We start from the raw sequence: 18290 nt of genomic DNA on the forward strand, positions 1-18290 counted from the left end.
TTCAAGGATAACCTGGAGAGGGTCCAGAGAAGGGCCACTCATATGGTTAAGGGCTTGCAGGCCAAGCCCTATGAGGAGAGACTGGGGCACCTGGACCTCTTCAGCCTCCGCAAGAGAAGGTTGAGAGGCGACTTTGTGGCTGCCTATAAGTTCATCACGGGGGCAAAGAAAGGAATTGGTGAAGTTTTATTCACCAAGGCACCCCCGGGGGTTACAAGAAATAATGGCCACAAGCTAGCAGAGAGCAGATTTAGACTAGACATTAGGAAGAACTTCTTCACAGTTCAAGTGGCCAAGGTCTGGAATGGGCTCCCAAGGGAGGTGGTGCTCTCCCCTACCCTGGGGGTCTTCAAGAGGAGGTTAGATAGGCATCTAGCTGGGGTCATCTAAACCCAGCACTCTTTCCTGCCTATGCAGGGGGTCGGACTTGATGATCTATTGAGGTCCCTTCCGACCCTAACATCTATGAATCTATGGATGGAAAGCCTTCCCTAGCTGGCAGTGTTCAGTATGGGGGAATCTTCTATGTAACCAATTACTGAACCAATGTCCCACTCCATTGCTGGGGCTTGTACATGTCATCCCAAAGATGGCCACTCCAGTAGAATAGAAGAGATAATCACCAATAACGGTTATTATTCAAACTGAGACATTTTTCAGGAGCTGTGCTCTCTGATCTGACCAATATTCTGCTGCGCTCTGGCCAGTGTCCAACTTGGATAGTTCCACGTTCTTACTTAACTTCCTCTGAAATTACAGGGAGAATGTTATTTGTTTTATGTACCGATGCTAATTTTATGTACCAATGCTAATATAGAATGGCTGTATTGTTCCATCCCAGCCACGGCAGCATCGCCAAAGTGAGTCAGCAATCCATACATCCAGTTTATGATGCACTTTGAGATCTTGTACGTGAAACCCACCAAATATAATGTATAAGTCAGAGAGCATCTGAATGGCAGGTTACTATAGTGCAGCCTCTTCACTTTCTGAGGAACTTCCTATATTTAAAAATATATCCTTCACAAAGGCTTTAGTTTACTATGGCAGAGTATGAGAAATATATGTCTTTCTAAGTACAGCTAAAGATATTTCTATGCTTACTTTGAATAGACTGTTATGTGGTAGATGGTGCTAAAAGAGCAGTATTAAGGTTGCAAAATCAAGTACTCTGATATTAGGAAATGCATTTTTAGGTTGTATTTGCAGTTTGAATTGCACCCTCCCCTCTGGTTGTATGTATGATGGCACATTCTAGTTATTCCACAAGAATCCTGCTTCACAGTAGCTATTTAGTACTTTTACTCCTTGTTTGATGTGTATGCCCCCACCCTTGACTTATTTACTCATTTCTTTGTGAGCTTTTCTACTGTACAGTATCTGAAGGTTTGTTTCCTTTAGCTCCATGTTGCTTTTAGGGTTGCTGCCAAAACTAAGGCCTGCTCCTGCTCTACAACCTCCAAATCCAGGAATTTATACATTAATAACTGTATTATGCCTGCCTGTGTCCATTTGATATCTAACATCTATTGGTCATTCTCCTATTTCTGCTGAGCTGATTGCCATTTTGGGATTACATTAGTGCTGTATCTACACCAATACAACATTGTTATATGATCATTGACTAGCAGATACCACACTTGTCCCACAAAATTTACAACCCAGAATTTGACCAGACAATTTAATGCTCATTTCCCACACTACTATCGCCAAGGTGGGGGCATGGTTCTACTCATTGTACTGCATGGAATCCTCCTCTCAGTATTTTCCTCCCTTGACCATCCCCAAATATTCATTGGCAGAGTTTGACTTTCACATTTGTTGGGGCAGTAGTTAGGATTAGGTGTTACCAGATGCAGGCTGCCAGCCACTGTTAGTAGTAGGTGGACAGTTTGGGGTGATAAAGTCCCCTGAAACACTCCCCCAATATCCCTGCATTCCATCATACTCTTTCTTTCAGTTCCTCTCACCCATGGATGAGAGAAATCTACTGATCTTCTTTCTCTCTTCCATCATAACCACAAATAGGCTTTTGGGTTTTGTGTGCAATTTCTGCTTCTTTCTCTTTCAAAATTTAGGGTGTGAACTCTGTTAGGGACATAGAGTCATAGAGAAGTACATAGATCATCTAGTCCAACCTCCTGCCTGAGGCAAGGTTATCCCTGTCCAAACCATCCTATACAAATCCATTGCCTAACCCAGGGGTCGGCAACCTATGGCACGCATGTTCAACATAGCACGCGGCATGGTTTTTATTGGCACGCGGGCTGCTTCCTACCCCAAGGGGCGGGAAGAGGCATGCCCAGATTGAGCAGCACATGGCTGCCTGGGAACAGCCTTGTGCTGCTGCTGACCCTTGCCACTGCTGGACCCCAGCCCTGGAACACCGCCAACCTCAGACGGGTAAGAGCCCCTGGCCGCAACCCCCACTCCTCCATGGCCCCAGCCCCAACCCCGTGCTGCTGGCCACATGCCACCTGCAGGCCCCAGCCAGCACCACTGCTGCCATGGGCCCCGGGCCTGGCCACATGCTGCTGGCAGGCCCAGCCCCAGCCAGCACCATTGCCACTGTGGGCCCCAGCCCAGTGCCAGCACCAGGCCGGGGCTGTCAGCAGCGTTGGGATGGGGCCAGGGCCAGTGGGGATGGGGCCAGGGCCAGCCCCATGTGGCAACCAGCAAAGCCCAGAAGCATAGGAAATACCCATAGTTGAATATAGGCATAACTATACTTAGATCATCCCAGATCAGTGGCTGTCCAACCTCTCCTTGAACACCTCCAGTGATGGAGAGCCCACAACTTCCCTAGGCCATCTGTTCCATTGCCTCACTGTTCTAACAGTGAAAAAGTTTTTCCTGATACCCAATCTAAACCTATTTTGCTGCAACTTAAAGTCATTGGTCCAATGATCGTTTATATTCAGCTCCTGGAAAAAATATCTCTAAACAAGCAGAAAAGCAAAGCCGGGATGATTTTATTAATTTGCTTAATTATTTGCCTTCAGTTAGATATGGGCACAAATTGGAAGTTTTGCTTCATGTCCAAACTTTCACAGTTCCAGGATATTTAGATCTAGGGTTTTTTGTCAGGTTTCCCTGTGTTGTCTCTGATTTCACTGAGTCACTTTCTCTCCTATGATAGATTGCAGAGCTGAGTCATGAGATGATTATGGAAGTAACTGCTCTAAGAGCTAGAGTTGCTGATTTAGAAGGTGAAAAGCTCAGTCTCAAAGAGAAGATAAGAAAAGAAGTGCAAGATGAATATGAAACATTAGTGCGGAATCTGTTTGTGACTTGTGTGCAGCTAAAAGTAGGTATAAAATATGAGGGTAGCCAAGAAGTCCTTAATGTGCTGTTGTATTACTTAGCCAGCCTACTGGCAAACAAAGGCGTGAATTACAGAAATTCGCTTAGGGACCAGTGAACTGCTGTTCTCTCACTAACATCCTATGGAGCAGCTTGTAAAACTCCTTGTTTGGGAAGGAGCTGGATCTCTTCTACTGAAGAGAAGATCTGTTGGGAAGGGAATTGCTGCCACATCCAAAAGAGCAGGGACTCCTGCATTTTATAGCTGTAAGGATGACAACTTTTCTTTATGTTAAATTTAATTTTTAAGTGGTCCATATAGTTTTTTTTTCTCAAAATCTTAGGGATAATGTGTGACACTATCACTCAGTTTAAAGGATATCTTACTTCTTAGATAATCTTACAGTAAAAACAGTAGATACTTGATATCAGTAAAGTACTACCTCGCTTGGATAATGACATCCTGGTACTGCCCCCATCTGATATATACTTGATTCACATCCTATGTTAGATGCAATCCAATTCATCCCCCTGATCCAGATCCAGACCCCCCCCCCCCCAGGGTATCTTCTCAGTGCCCACAAGCAGATTAATGTTCCTGGTGATGACAGGATGCTAGCAAAATGATGTAGGGTCCCATCTTGTGATTTCTTTTGCTGTCTCTAAAGTGAACCTGTTCTCACCAGAAAAACCTGTCCTTACAATAGGTTGTTGCTTTCGTAACATAATCATACCCTACACATAATTGTTGATTGTTTATAAAGCTGTGCAGCTGAAATTACTCATGGCTAGAGAAAGAACTTTGCTCCTTCCTCTGTGATTATGTTCTGTTATAAAGTATCAGTTCTTACCAGAAGGTTTTCTTACTTCTGCTACCTTCTGAAATTGTGGGAGAGTCCTGAGCTCATGTTTCTCCAGCAGCTGATGGGTAAAATACAATCCGCTTTTAAGAGTTTTTCAAAATCTGAAGAGAAATGAGAGCCTGAGACAATTATAAAAGCCATTAATTAGCTTGTATGCTCTGCTAAAAAAAAAATCAGTCAGTTTAATTGTATATTTTCATATGGAAGCATTATCTAAAATACTGTTTCCTTAACTTCATATGCACTTATCTTCTCTTCTGGCTTCTGCTTGTAATTGCAGGGGAAGCTGGATGACTATCGCCTTAATATGTGTCAACAAGTGTTTGAGATCGTCAGTGAAGTGAGAAAAGAAGGGGTTGACAGCATGATTGAACTGAAGAAAAAATTTGGTTCAACCACGGATGATAAAGGATTGAAAGAACATTTGTCCACAGTAAGGAGTGTAATGTGCTCATTCTTAAAGGTAGAAATTATGGACCTAAACCAAGTGCCTGGATTCAAGACCCAATCTGAACTTCGGGGACAAGCAGTCCATTGGGCTTCCAGTTCAGGCAGTGACAGGCTGTCAGCCTGTCTTTGTTAAAAATCAAGTGATTGAAGTAGCATAAGATGGAAGAGGGTAGTCATTGTGGCTAACAGGACTGACAGTGATGCAGAACCTTGTGATATGTGCCAGCATGGCAAAGGGTCATATTCAAATTGTCATTTAGATGTAACAATGTTCTCAGATCTGCCCAGTACCGGGTAAATCAAGCTGTGTCCTGGTCACTTGTAATCTGCAATCTAGGAAAAGCAGCAATCTTAAAAACACTCTTGTCCAAAAGCAGAGATGCATAGGCCTTTCTTCCCAAAGTACTTTAATGCCTGGTAAGGGGAGGCAAGTGAGTCTGATGGGTAGAGCACTAGTAGACTAGAACTTGTGAGACCATTGTTCATTCCTGGCCTGTTAAGTGAAGGTGGCTGACTTTATTTTGTCTTTCTGTGCCTCACGTTCCCCATCTCTAAAATGGGGATAATGACACTGACCTCTTTTTTGAAAAACTCTCTATAAAAGCTTTGGCTAGCTTTCTTGTAAATCAATTAAATTACTCATACGAATAGCAGTTATGGTAGCAGTCAAGTACTTGGCTGAACAGTGACAGGGATTACCCATGTGCTGTTCTGCTTGCAGGACTCCATCAACACTTCAAGTAGTAACATGACCTCTTGCAGAAGAACCAGAATCTGAGAATGAGGTACTTTGGAAGGGGGAGAAAAATTATAAAATAATTACACAACTCAAAACCAAAGAAATATACCATAAAATATATTAAAGCCTAGACATTTGGGACCTACTGTAACAAACAGACAAAATAACAATACAGTCTATTGAATTATTAGTTGCTCAATTAAGAAAATAAGCCTGTTAAGAAATAAACATTCATCTACATAATTTTTTATTACATTAAGAATTAGCTCCAGTGGAACTTGGTAGGGTCAAGCTGTTGAAGAGTTCATTCATGAAATCAGATGAGGCCAACTGGATCTTTACTCAGCCCAGAATATTATGTCTTAATGCCTGAATATCAAATAAATGCACTTTGCAGATGCTCCATACAAAACGACCTGTGAGGGGGAAATGCGATTATCTTATAGCCACCTGCCTTGAGCGTGCAATTTTCACAAATAAGCCTTGTAGTATGGGCAGTGCCTGGGGGAAAAAAGACCTCTCTCATAAATCCTATGATTTTACCATACTGTTATTATGTAGTTCTTATCAAGGACATCCACATTTAGGATAAATTAGGTGATTCAATATGTCATCAGCCAAAACCATTATTAGGGTAAATTAGGATAGTCACAGAAGACTTGTAGTGTTTTATATCAGTTAAGCATGTGTTTTCTGCACAATTTACCTGTTTTTTTTTCTCCTAGTCTCTTTACAGTGTCTGCTTTTCCTGCTTCTTCAGGGTTGCAGTAACTGACATTTCTTTCTAAAATTGCACTGTTTTAAACTGCAGAGTTTGAGGATTTAAAAATTCAAGTTTCAGTTGAGGAGAGAGACAACCTCCAAACTGTTGTAAGGGAACGTTGTGTTGTAAGAAGTCTTTTTTTTACTCACTAGTGTACTGTGGTGTCATGTCTTCATTAGCAGGAGCAGCTGCAAGTCTTGCAAGATGAAAACAGCAGGCTAGGGGAGCTGGTGTATAAACTGAAAATCTTGAACTGCTGGAAGCACACTGCACAGAAGGCACAACTCTCTTTAAAGCTGAGAACTGCAGAGAAGGTGATAAATCCTGGTCACTTCTTTTTTAATGTTGTCTTTCATGTTCTGCAATGCTAAAGGCCACATTGGGTTGGGTGGTAGCATATCAGCAAGACAGTATATTTTCATATAACTGATTTTCTGCTCCAAATTCTACGCTTTATTTTAAAAGAAGGTAACGTGTGGCTAACAATATAAATTCACACTCTGGTCACAATATGAAGGTTAAGCACTGATTTCTGCCTGAGTTTGCAGACAGCCTGAAACAAGAGCAGTGAGAAGTATGAACAGCCATGATATTCATTCCAGTATTGAATCTGAAGTTGAATTGTGACAATGGCAAATGTCAAAATGAACTATTTCCCTACTGACCAAGGCACATAAGAGGGAACAGTTGTGTTAAGAAAATCCATATAAGCCAGTGGGAATGCTCGGAAATTTGTGGCTGTAGGTTGGGAAAATATTGTTTTTTCAATTTGACTTCTACAGAAAATGTCATGCGCACTGAAGCAGTAGTGATCTAAAGGTTATTTTACTTAAGGAAAGCAGAAGTGGACCATAGAGGCTATTAATTTAAATCTATACAAACCAGGATGAAGGCTGAAGATCATTACACTTAAATAAAAGATAGGATGAGTGGGGAAAAAGTGCTTTGAATGAAGTGGGAGAGAATGGAACATAAGGCATACTAGTGGTGGTTATGTGACTTAATTGTCTGTACTGTCAGGTGCAGAAGGGCAGAATAGGTCACATTTTTTTTAATTTTAAACTAGTAAAAGAAGAATGGCTTATGTGAGCTAGTTAAAGTTGTACTTGAGTTTACAATTATGTACATGTACTTTGTCCAAGCAGAGACTGTACTAGATATATAACTTGTAGATTGGGGGGGGGGGGGTGATGGATCTTCGTGTGATTAGAAAAAAAAAATTAAAATTGAAAAGAACTGATAGTTTTGTTATTTTAAACCAAGACTACAAACCAGGTGGCATGGCTTATCTTAAAATCTGTGAAAGATGGAACAGATTCTTCATGACGCTAAGCCATACCAAAGAGAACCAGAAAAAAATCCGATGAGCATTATCTCAGGGACAGTAAGGAAAGATTAAAGCATCACCTGAGTCTTGTTGTACATAAAGTCTTTTTACAAGTATGACCATGCATTTAAATAGACAAAGCAATGCATGCATCTGTCTTGCTGTTCACTCATCTATTAATTTTTGACAATGCTTAAACTGGAGTGGGCATGTTTTCATTTTCTATGTTCTTGGAGTCCTACAAGCAGGTCCAGATTTCTTTACAGAAGAAAGAGCAATAGTGTGCATGGTATTTTGATGTGTTGTTTGAAGTTTAGTTTCTAGTCAGTAGCAATGGAGAGCTCCTGGAGACCACTAAAACCAAGCTCCCTCAGAGTGACATCCACCAGTAAAGTGCTCTGCCACACCTGGTTGGGCAGGAGTCTCTGAACTTTGCAGTTGAAAGGTCAGCCTCTTCCCTGTCTGCCAGCTGGGTGGAGTGGAAGGAACTGTCTCCTGGCCAGAAGGAAGAGAAATAAGTCATTCGGGTGCCCATCCATCCCATTTTAAACCTGCCTTGAATGTCCCATGAGTTTGGTCAAATAAACACTTTTGTCACGTTTTCAGCAGGAGTGCAGTGGTGGATGCAATCTCCAGCTAGTGGGGAGGGCCCGCATTGCTGGTGTCCTTGGCATGCTGCAATGCTCCAGCATGAGACCAGAGCTCGGAGACAACTGAGTGTGCCACAGAGCAGGTGGGGAGTGGAGTGCTGTAGGATGCCAAAGGACCTTTGAAAAGGAAGTGTTTAGGTAACCTCCCTTTCCACTCAACACTTTTCAGGCTGCCTTTCTTTGAGACTTGGGGAAACAATCACCCTGTAACCTGTGTCCTGATTTCCATTGTTGTCAGTTTGGGCCTGACTCCTGAGAGAGTCCTGTCCTGTATCCATAACTAATTGTCATACAGCACAGAGTACAAAATGGGAGCACACTCAGATGTCCCAGACAAAGTCAATTCCAGAAACAAATACCAGAAGCTGGAGGTCCTGCTTTCCAGCAAATCTCTTTGCATTATTTTTCCAGTGAAATGGAGGATGAGTCTGCTTGGATGCAGCTGAACTCTGGGTTCTGAATGAGCTTTTATTCAGCAGAGCAGAGGTCTGATTTTACCTCTACAGATTATTTTCTTTCATTTGACTCAGACTTTGTTTGCTAGTGGTGACAGCCCAGCTGTTAGTGATATTGTCTGCTAAGGAATCTGATGAGATTTCAGCTTTGTTTAATTCCAGCATGCATGAATTAAAATTCCTAGGTACTACTTGAGAACACAGGGGTCTGGGACAGACATTGCATAAACCATTTGAACCAAATCAGTCAAGTCTGATTCAACCAGGTTTATCTCAAACTGGTTTCAGTCATCCTCAGACTGGTTTGTGTATACTGAACATCTGTTCTGTTATAGATTTATATCAGTTTCTGATCAATTAAACTGGTTTATGTGTAATGTCTGTCCCTAGCCTGTGAGATCCAGTCCTTATTCCATGGTCATGTGAGTGATACATTGTTAAATAGACTGGGACTGCAGAAGCAGTTTAAATATAATCTGGAAAATTAAAAATATTCACAGCTTTTTTGCTCCTCTTATGATATATGGAGGAAGCCTTTTTTTTTTACATTGGAATTACAGGTCATATGTTACTCGTAAAACTCTGGATAAGCAAGAGTCTGTGGTGAAATTGCAGGAAGCAAGAGGGTGTGTCTGCACTGCAAAGTTAAATTTGGGTGATCTGTACTAGGATGTGAGCTGCCACATTGTAAAACCATACCCGAGTGACTATGACCTTTGGAGTTGTGCTCATTTATGTTTATTGCTAGGATGATCCCTTTTGCAGCAGTAAGCTGAATGCTGTATGATTCTCTCACAGTGAAGTATGGGGGAATGTGCCAGGAGAAATTGCAGGAAGGCATTGGACAGCTATCAGTACTTGAGTGATTTAGCTTGAAAATCCCCGAAAAATGGGTTTTCATTTGGGTTACTGTCAGAAGTAAAAACTGCATCCATGCTCAAGTCCATACCAGCAGCTGGGCCAGCTAGCCTGCCTTTATTTAAAGCACTGTCAAACTCGAATGAGAAGGTTTATATGCAGATGGGAGAAGGGTTAGGGGCAGCAACTGAGTAAAAGCCCAAGCCACTTTTGCACTGAAGACTTAGCCCAAGAGTAAATCTTAAAATGTAAAGAGTGCAACAGATTTTTAATCTGTCTGTTTTAACACTGTGTGTGTGTGTGTGTGTGTGTGTGTGTGTGTGTGTAGGTGGTATTAGCACCTGTTTAATTTCAATTACTAACATTTTCAATGCACAATTCAACACTTAAGTCTTTATAACCTGTTAAGAGCTAACAGTAAATTGATCATATCTCTGACTGGTCCTCCTACAAAGCTTGGGAAAACCAGGTTTTATGTTTCTGAGGGTTTCTAAGGATTTATTTAAACACACAAGTTCTGCCACTGGCTCAGTTAAAATACCACCACCCCCTAGTGTGGACAAAGCAATTCCAGTATAGTGGTGTTATAGCTTATTCCCATAAAAGAAAGGTATAAAATAGGTTTATTAGGGATTTTGAAGATTTTACTATTTTGGTAAAAGATCACACTCCTAACAAATGTCTGTACAAAATGCTGGTACCTGTGCAAAATCTGTGTTTAGATGAGGTCTAAGTAAAAATGAGTGAAAAATACTGACACAAAATCCCAAACAAACCCCTCCCTAACCAACTTACAGCCATCTTTCCTGCATCAGCAAAATATTAAGAAGCTAGATCCCAAAGATTTATTAAAAACATTTTATAGGTTGTGTTTCCAGTAGTGAGAAGCAACAAAGAGAGGGCCATTGCTTTGCTTCTTTATTGCATTATGTCATTTGTGTTAACAGGAGGCCCTTCAAAACAAAAAAGAGTGTCTGACTGCTAAGATGATGGCAGAACAAGAAGTCACTTTATTCCATGAGCAGCTGGTGGCTGTGAGGAAGGCTCTGGCAAGATCTGAAGCAGAGAATGAAAAGCTGCAGAAACAGCTAGATCAGCAGGTACCTAAAATAACTTGGTCCTGGCTCATTCTACATAGTGAATCAAATGCTTCTCTCCTCTCAATCCCAGTGACTTTAATGGAGAATTTTCGTCACTGGCTTTTTAGAAGCGAAGTCATTTCAGAACCAAGTGACAACTGAAAATAGAAAAATGTATTTTACTGTATGAAGCTAGGAGGAGTGTTGGTTGAGCTTTTCCTATAGGTACCACAGTAGTGAAGGACAGGCTAGGAGCAAGAGTTAGTGTCTTTCAGATATCAATACCTGTAGTATTGGGGATATTTTTTTTAAGTACAACTTCAGTGTTCAGTATTCAATATTATATTTTAATGAATGGAGGGAAAAGAAAGTCAAATGAGTATTGTAATACACACAAAATGATAACCTTAATTTAAGAAAATGCAAGTATATTTCCCTTTCACAAAATCACTAAAATTCAAGGAAATCCCTAGTAAAGGCAGCATGAACATTCAGGTCATTTCATTTCACATCTTTTGTTACTGGAGTGCACCCACAGATGCCTCCGCTCCACAGCAAAGTTCTTTTCACTTCAGCTTCTCGCACTACACACAGTACAGTGCAAATGTTGGGGTAACAATATTCATCTAAAGCAGTGGTGTTCAACCTTTTGGCCTCATGGGCCAAATCAGCAGTGCAGGGCTGGGCTGTGGACTGGATAGGACCCTGCACCCCAGGATCAGGCCTACACACTGGAATCTGGACCATGCTGCCCCTGCCCGACCCCATGTGACCGGGATCAGGGCCCCGCATCAGGATCAGACCCTGTGTGCCAGATCTAGTACTCAGGGCGATGGCCCATGGAGCTCCACATGGACCTGTAGGGAGCCCCGCAGGCTGGACAACAAGGTGCCAGGAACTGGATCAGGCCTACAGTCTGGGGGTTGAGCACCACAGATCTAAAGGAATGGACCATCTGAGCTGATTTGTTCTGTATCTTACTGTGCCAGTGGTGCAGCTGCTGTCCAAGGTTTTGCATCTCTCTGGGATTTCTTCTGCAAGTTCTTGGCTGGAAAAGACTGTGGCAGAGAAGAGATTTGGATTCTGTGTATCTTGCCATTCCCAGAGATTTCAGTAACAGAGTCGTGGGCTGTGTGCTGATAAGCACTTGGGCACACTCCACCAATTATTATTTTTGCATCTCATTAAGAGCAATTTTAATAGTGACTTAAACCACTGTTGAATGGGTTGCTTTCCGAGGTACACACAGCTGAGTCTGCCCAACATACCTGGCATGCTTAGCATAGTGTAAATAATGCCTTTGTCATATAAGGGCACAGGCATATTGAAAGTGGCGCTGTGAGAGTTCTACCTGGTGGGGATTGTACTAAAGTGCTTTTCAGTCCATCAGAGAAAGGCACAGTGAGAACTAGTGATTAAAGCTAGAGAAGCTCAAATGAGAAATGGTTTTGTTATAGTGAGATTGATTCTTTGAATGATCACTCTAGCAGGGTGAAGTCTCACTATCTTCTAATAAGGATCAGCTTCTTTTCTGGAACATATGCTGTCATTAAGCACAGGTTACTCAATCTAGGGGTAAATGGCTGAAATTCATTGGCTTGTTACATTCAGACTAGATGCCCTGGCCTTAAAGTCTATGAAATTTCAGTGTTAGTCATGGTCAGACAACTTACTCCTCACCATTTTTTGCTCTCAAAGTCTGTTGCTCCTTAAAAAAAAAAAAGTGGAGGTCATTGTTCAGGGTGTGCACGTGTGTGTGCATGTGTGTGTACATGTACACATGGCTATTTTCAATCAACTGCCTGCCTGCCATTTTGTTTTTAAATGACTGAATTCCTCAGCCTGCCCTTCCTAGAACTCTTTTTTTCCTCCAGTTTCTGCCATTAGCTTTCAATTCCTCCTTTTCCTCCTGCATCTTAAGCTCCCCTTAGCATAGGTGACCCTGTGCATGTTTGACGAACAGCATTCTCAGTTCCACAGTCTTGAGTTTCAGTGGGAGCTGTGCCTAATGTACATCATGTATAGCATCGAGCCTAATATTGCTTTCAAGTATTTTGCTGATCCTCAGAGTCACAATAACATATGGGGTTTTGGCTGTATCCACCAGTAAAACAGAAATGTCTAGAAAAAACATGGTTCTGTCCCAAATCTTCACTGTCACTCTCTGTCCCTTTAAAAACAAAGGGAGTTTCTCACAGTCCAGGGGCTGTCACAGAAAACAGAGAATGCTGTAGTTTTGTGGAGTGGAAGATACTGTTGCAAACAGATCAAACATGCCCTTTCTTGTTTGTATGTGTTTTGAACAGCATTTTACACACAGGTGCTCTTGGAGTCACTGATCTAAAAGATTGTTATTAATAAATGGTGCAGGCACCCTTTCCAGGGAATGCACTGCCCTTTCTAAGAATAGAATTTGCCTGGATTTGGGATTCTGTGTTTATGCCCTAAAGTCTAGTAGCATAACTTGGGGAGGTGGGGAGGGACAACTGTCAGCACCTTTGTGTGGGTTCCCAAAAGTAGCCGCCATTACAGTGGCAATTGAACACACCACTGTGATTGACATGGTGGCAGCAGACGCTGCCCCGTGTGTAACAGCTGCCCTAGGTGTGAAGCTGCCTTGCTACGCCTCTGCCAAAGTCCCATTATCTCTAGTAGGAGCTATTTGCTTAGTCTAGTGCAGCCCTTTTCTCATTCAGGAGTTCAGCCTCCAACTGTATGGGAGAGAAGGAGCTAATTTCTAGACACAGTTTAAAGGTGAGGTACAGAGGGAGGAAAAAACTAAGCTTATGCCTTTTTCAATTATGCCACGAAGTCTGAGTTTTTATGTCCGTTTTTAATTTTGTTTGGGTTTTTGGTTTTGTTTTTTTTACATTAGAAAGAAAATCCTTTTAAGGTGTTTCCTAACCTACTGGTATTCTATGTAACAGAAACAGCTGCTGCAAGAAGCAAAACATAGGATGACTCAGGAAACCAGAAGTAGGCAACAGCTGGATGTGATAAAGGCAGAAAACATGCAAAAGGTGCGGGAAGACATGGAGGAGAAAGAGCAGAGACTCCACTTCTTGACTGAAGAAGCTGAGAAATCAGCTAAAATAGAGCAACTTCAACAAAAAAAGATCAGAAAAGAAATGAGGCAGGTAAAGTCAGAACTGAACTTTTGAATCCTTCAGAATGCACCTGGGTTACCCAGGAGCTACCATTCCTCGAGATGTATATTAAGGCCTTAGTACTTGCTACTTACTATTGGCTGCATGTATTTCTTTGGTCAATGCTGAATACTTCCTTCATGGGTGTCCTGATCTTCGCAGTACAGTTTGCATTTCCAAGAGCAGGGGTTGGCCATCTATGGACCATGGGCTAGATCTGGCCAACAGAACCATTGGATCCAGCCTGCAGACCTTGGTTTTCAGTGGTGGGGGCTTTGGCTATGAGTTCTCTTCCCCCACTGCTGTGGAGAGAAGCAGCTATGGGTGGGTCCTAGCATCTGCCCATCCACTTGCCTTGGACCCGAGGTGGGTCATTCCAACACACAGCCAGAAAAACTTACCTTCCACTATTCTAGAAAATGGATATTCATTTGAAGTACTCCCAATTTGGAGTGCTTCATCTCCATGCTAACATTTGGTTCCCTTCTCCACTCCTATCTCCAGAGTGCTCAGAATAGCTATGAAAGCATACAGCAGATGTGCACTCCAGCCAGGGGGCTGGAGAGCAGTCTGCGTGTGCCCTAGCCTCTGATTCCAGAGTTTCCTAAGGACAGCCATACACACAGGAGAGCGCTCATTGATGGTCTGACCAGCTCTCCTTCCTTCCCCACCTTGGGGGTTGGAGGAGGGCAGAGTGCTGCTAACATGCTCTGCTGGAGGGTGCCAGTTTTTCAGGACATGTTTCAGAAAGAGGTGCTTCAAAGATGTTCCTCTTTTTTAACAAGGCCTGTTTCAGGGGTCTGCAACCTTGCTGTTTGAAGCACTTCACAAATAGTAGGAACACTTCAAAGAGCATGTCTGTCCATGGACCTAGTTCTGTAGTCCTGCCAAACTAGGAGATGTTCTAAAGGTGAGGGGTGATAGAGAGACTCTCCTTGAGAAAAATAACCTTTCAATTCAATGCAAAGTGGACTGGGCTAGGGCCTAAATAGATTGGGTGAAGCTCATCTCTTCCACTGAGTTTATATTTCTGTGTTCATTTTTCATCACCCTAACTTGGCTTTGGATTCCTGCCTGAGAGGACAAATAGTAATGCCCCATTTATCAGAAAAGTTAACCGAGACTCATATGAGATTAGGTCACTGGGAAGAATGGGAAAGAGGATCTCAGCATTTACTGCAGCATGCTCAAGTATGTGAGGTGTGGCCTTTTGATAGCAGGGGCCTGAGCTCAGTGGCCCACGAGTCCTCTTTCCATCTACTCAGCCATGTTGCACTGTTGTAGTTCTAATCATGGCTTTATTACATCCTTCCCAGAACAGAGAGAGCAGCCCAACTTCTGGAGCTATGTAGCAAATAGTGGAGTAAGGTGCTGGCAAGATATCACATCCTTCACTGGGGGCTTGTCTACAAAAACTCCTATGTTACTGGGTTCTTTAGGTCATAGAGTCAAGATTTGTACTAGGCATATGCAAGCTAAGGGTCAAAGTACTGCTGTTCTTTTAGTGCCATTGTAATGGGACCTACTCCTAGAAGTGGGTGTGGTGCCTTCTGTTAGCCACTCTAATTCTGTCTCTTCTCCTTTCTGGTTAATCTGGGTACCTCCCTGTGCTCTCCTGCCATTCCTTTAATGTTATTTTAAATTTGGGAGGGGGTCCCAGTCCATCAGAGTTTTTCCTTCACCACTCTGCTCTGTTGAGTTCACTGGGCTCCTGCACCTCAGCTCCACCCTTAAGCTCCATCCACTGGGGTGTGCTTCTCCTCTAAGCACAGCCTCAACAGCTGTCCTTCCCAGGGTGCCTTGCATGGCCTCCTTCCTTCCCTTCAGCTACTGCCATGTCTTGTGGCTGTAAAAACAACAGAAATCCAACCCAAACACAATCAATTGCAACTGGGGTGCCTTTTTCCAGGCCTCTCCTCCATATTCCTACTTGGTCATGCTGTCTTTTCCCAGATGGGGTCCTAGGCATACTCATACTTTCCTCAGTTTCCAGTACTGCTTCTCCACTCAGTGCAGGGAGCTCCTTCAGTGAGCATTACCTGGGCCAGTCTCCAGTTTTCAGTGCTGCTTACATCAGCTCCCAGCAAAGAGCCCCTACCTCCAGCTCTGCCTAGGTCAAACCAACTCCCTCTGCTCCTGGTACAGGGCTTGTATCTCCAAGGCCTGCCTTTTCTGTCCTTTCAGCTGCTTGCCTTAAAGGTACTGCTCCCATATTCTTACTCCCTCCCTACTTCTCCAGTGACAGGGCAGGATTCCCTGTTACAGCCACGTTAGGGAATGTCTTTGTTGTTTTCTTTTTAAACAATGGCTATAATTAGTTAAAATAGTTAAACACAAATATGCCTGTGATGATGTAATATGCAACAAAATTCAGATGGTTCAGGTTTTGGTGGGTTGTCTCCTATTTTGATTGCTTCAGCTCTCAACCCTGCCAACGTGTGACAGAACGGTGACAAAACAGAATTGTTTCCCCAATGGTCTATTAAGACTTCCTCCTTTTTCTCTTCTTGCTTCATGAGCTTTAAGCTGAAGAAATCCATTCCATTGGCATCATCAGCTTTATTTGTTCAAAAACTTGGAAGTTGCTAACCTTTGTATACTCTCATTGGAGTGAAAAGCAAACATATAGTACTGTATTTATTACACATTAGAAAATGGAAAATCATTGCCAGCAGTGCTATGGCAGGCTTGAACTTACAAAGGCAAATTCTCCTTGGTCAAGTTGTTTTGAATTTTGTGCTCATTTTACTGACCTTATCTGATTATACACTTTGTGTTTAAACTATCAGGATAAACCAGAGCCTCTACAGTGATTTATTTAAGTAGAAAGTAGATTCAAGAGTGCTTTAACAGCCAACATACACAGAACAGCTGCTGTTTAGTGTAAAATAAAACCATGAGATTTTTTCATCTGCAGTGTTTTTTAATACTGTAACTATGGTAAAATAACAAGGACATGGCTTGTTGTTATTAGTCTGGGAAATACAGGGCAAGTGTCACTGAATTGGGGATAGAGAGACAAGCCACAATAAAGCACTCTTTGGCCATAGGCATGAAGTCGCATCATGTTGTTTTGACAGAGAAGTGTCAGAGATCCAAATAAGGAAGTAAGGACTTGGGCAGACTTTAGGCATATGCATCCAAATATGTGATCTAAATGCCCCTGCTTATCAGTTAGCCAGTCTGACTGGTGCCTAAATTCACCAGGTTCCTCCCTGTTTGACCTGAAAGTTCTGCACGTGCCCGCATGTTTGCTTCTGTACATGCTCAGGGCTTGTCTTGGGCTGAACAGCTTGGTGCTTGTTCCCAGCTGTGCCTGATCCTGATGTAGGAACTAGGTTTCCCTCTGTCTCATGGGGGACCCAAGATGACCCTAGAACTCCTCCTGCTCAGCTGAGTGCCCCAACCAATAGGCTGCAGCACTTCCTTCTCCAGTGGTTGAGCTTTAAAATAAAACAGTGAGCCTTATTCCATTCTTTCAAAGAACAATTATAAGTGCCTACGTTATGGGGATCTTTTATTAGACCAATGAGATTTTTGCAAAACAATGTCTTTAATTGCAAGCTCTAATTGCAGGCACAAACCTGACACATGGAAGATATTGAATTTTAGCTGATTTTTAAAATTAAATCTTCATATTTTCCCAAGCAGGAAACAACTTTAACCACTTGAAACCTGAAATCCTGCTCCTGCCTTTGTCTAAGGTAATTTGCATCATCACAGCCTCACTGGGGAGCTGAGACTCCTTACCAGCTAAGAACGGCTGCCCAGAAGTTTTTTCCATCTATTGACTCCTCTGTGAAATCCTATGAAATATGAACTTTCATTTCTACCTAGGAAAACTTTTACAATCTTTTCTCTGATGCCTGATGAAAGGGGTTTGTGCCTGAAAGCTTACAATTAAAGAATTTGTTTTGCAAAAATCTTGTTGATCTAATACAAGATATCACCTCTGTCCACGAGCCCTGATTGCTTGTACACTCAAGGGAGGATTCTGGGCTCTGGAACTTGCGTGGACAACAGCATCTGAGGGAGGCGTCTGGAAAGGGGTTAGATTTCAGTCACACACCTATGCTTAGCATTTCCTATTGCCTGGCTCCCAGCAGCGCCACCCTCCTTCTGTGGGTTTTTTGAAGCTCATTTTGAGACACCTCCATGAATGCCCTGTTGATGGATTCAAGGCATCTGTTGCAGGATTCTGGAGTCCATTCCAGGCACCAGGCACTTAGAAATTCGGTGTTGCAGTACCTCATGGTTGCCCAAGTCCTTTATTAGGTCTAGCCCAGAGTGCTCCTGGCATTTATGCTGACAGTCAGGACTTGGATACTTGAGCAGTTTGCATAGACAGTACGCACAGCTGATGTGTAGAATTTCTGCCATGCTTTTACTTTCTGTTTCTTCTCTGACAAATAACAATCAAGACCCCTCACTTGCTTGTTTAAGAATAATTGGTAAGGGACATAAAACTGCTTCTGGAACCCCCCTTCGGTAGTCAAGCAGATTAAATATTTGGGAACCTAACCGTATTCAGCCTGACCTACCCAAGGAGCTCACATTTGGTGAAGTAAACTGGTGCCTTCATAGTGCATAGGTACCTTAACTTGGTATAGAGGTGCTGCCAATGTAGATGGTAGTGTTAATCCTGCATTAAATTTTC

The 18290-nt window shown here is 42.6% G+C and overlaps 1 protein-coding gene across 6 annotated transcripts in view; it reads left to right on the plus strand.

The window, feature by feature from the left end:
* Nucleotides 1-18290, plus strand: part of CCDC162 (uncharacterized) — a 153004-nt gene that overhangs the window by 126206 nt on the left and 8508 nt on the right. For 4 of the 6 annotated variants that reach the window (XM_059732773.1, XM_019499889.2, XM_059732776.1 and 1 more), the window contains 5 exons: nucleotides 3140-3307; nucleotides 4447-4599; nucleotides 6298-6432; nucleotides 10356-10508; nucleotides 13415-13624. In XM_059732773.1, coding sequence (XP_059588756.1) covers nucleotides 3140-3307; nucleotides 4447-4599; nucleotides 6298-6432; nucleotides 10356-10508; nucleotides 13415-13624 — 819 coding nt within the window. The remainder of the gene's footprint in view (nucleotides 1-3139; nucleotides 3308-4446; nucleotides 4600-6297; nucleotides 6433-10355; nucleotides 10509-13414; nucleotides 13625-18290) is intronic. The other 2 variants (XM_059732782.1, XM_059732784.1) reach the window with 1 other exon arrangement.

This window comes from Alligator mississippiensis, chromosome 1, assembly GCF_030867095.1.
Source record: "Alligator mississippiensis isolate rAllMis1 chromosome 1, rAllMis1, whole genome shotgun sequence".
Classification (NCBI taxonomy): domain Eukaryota; kingdom Metazoa; phylum Chordata; order Crocodylia; family Alligatoridae; genus Alligator; species Alligator mississippiensis.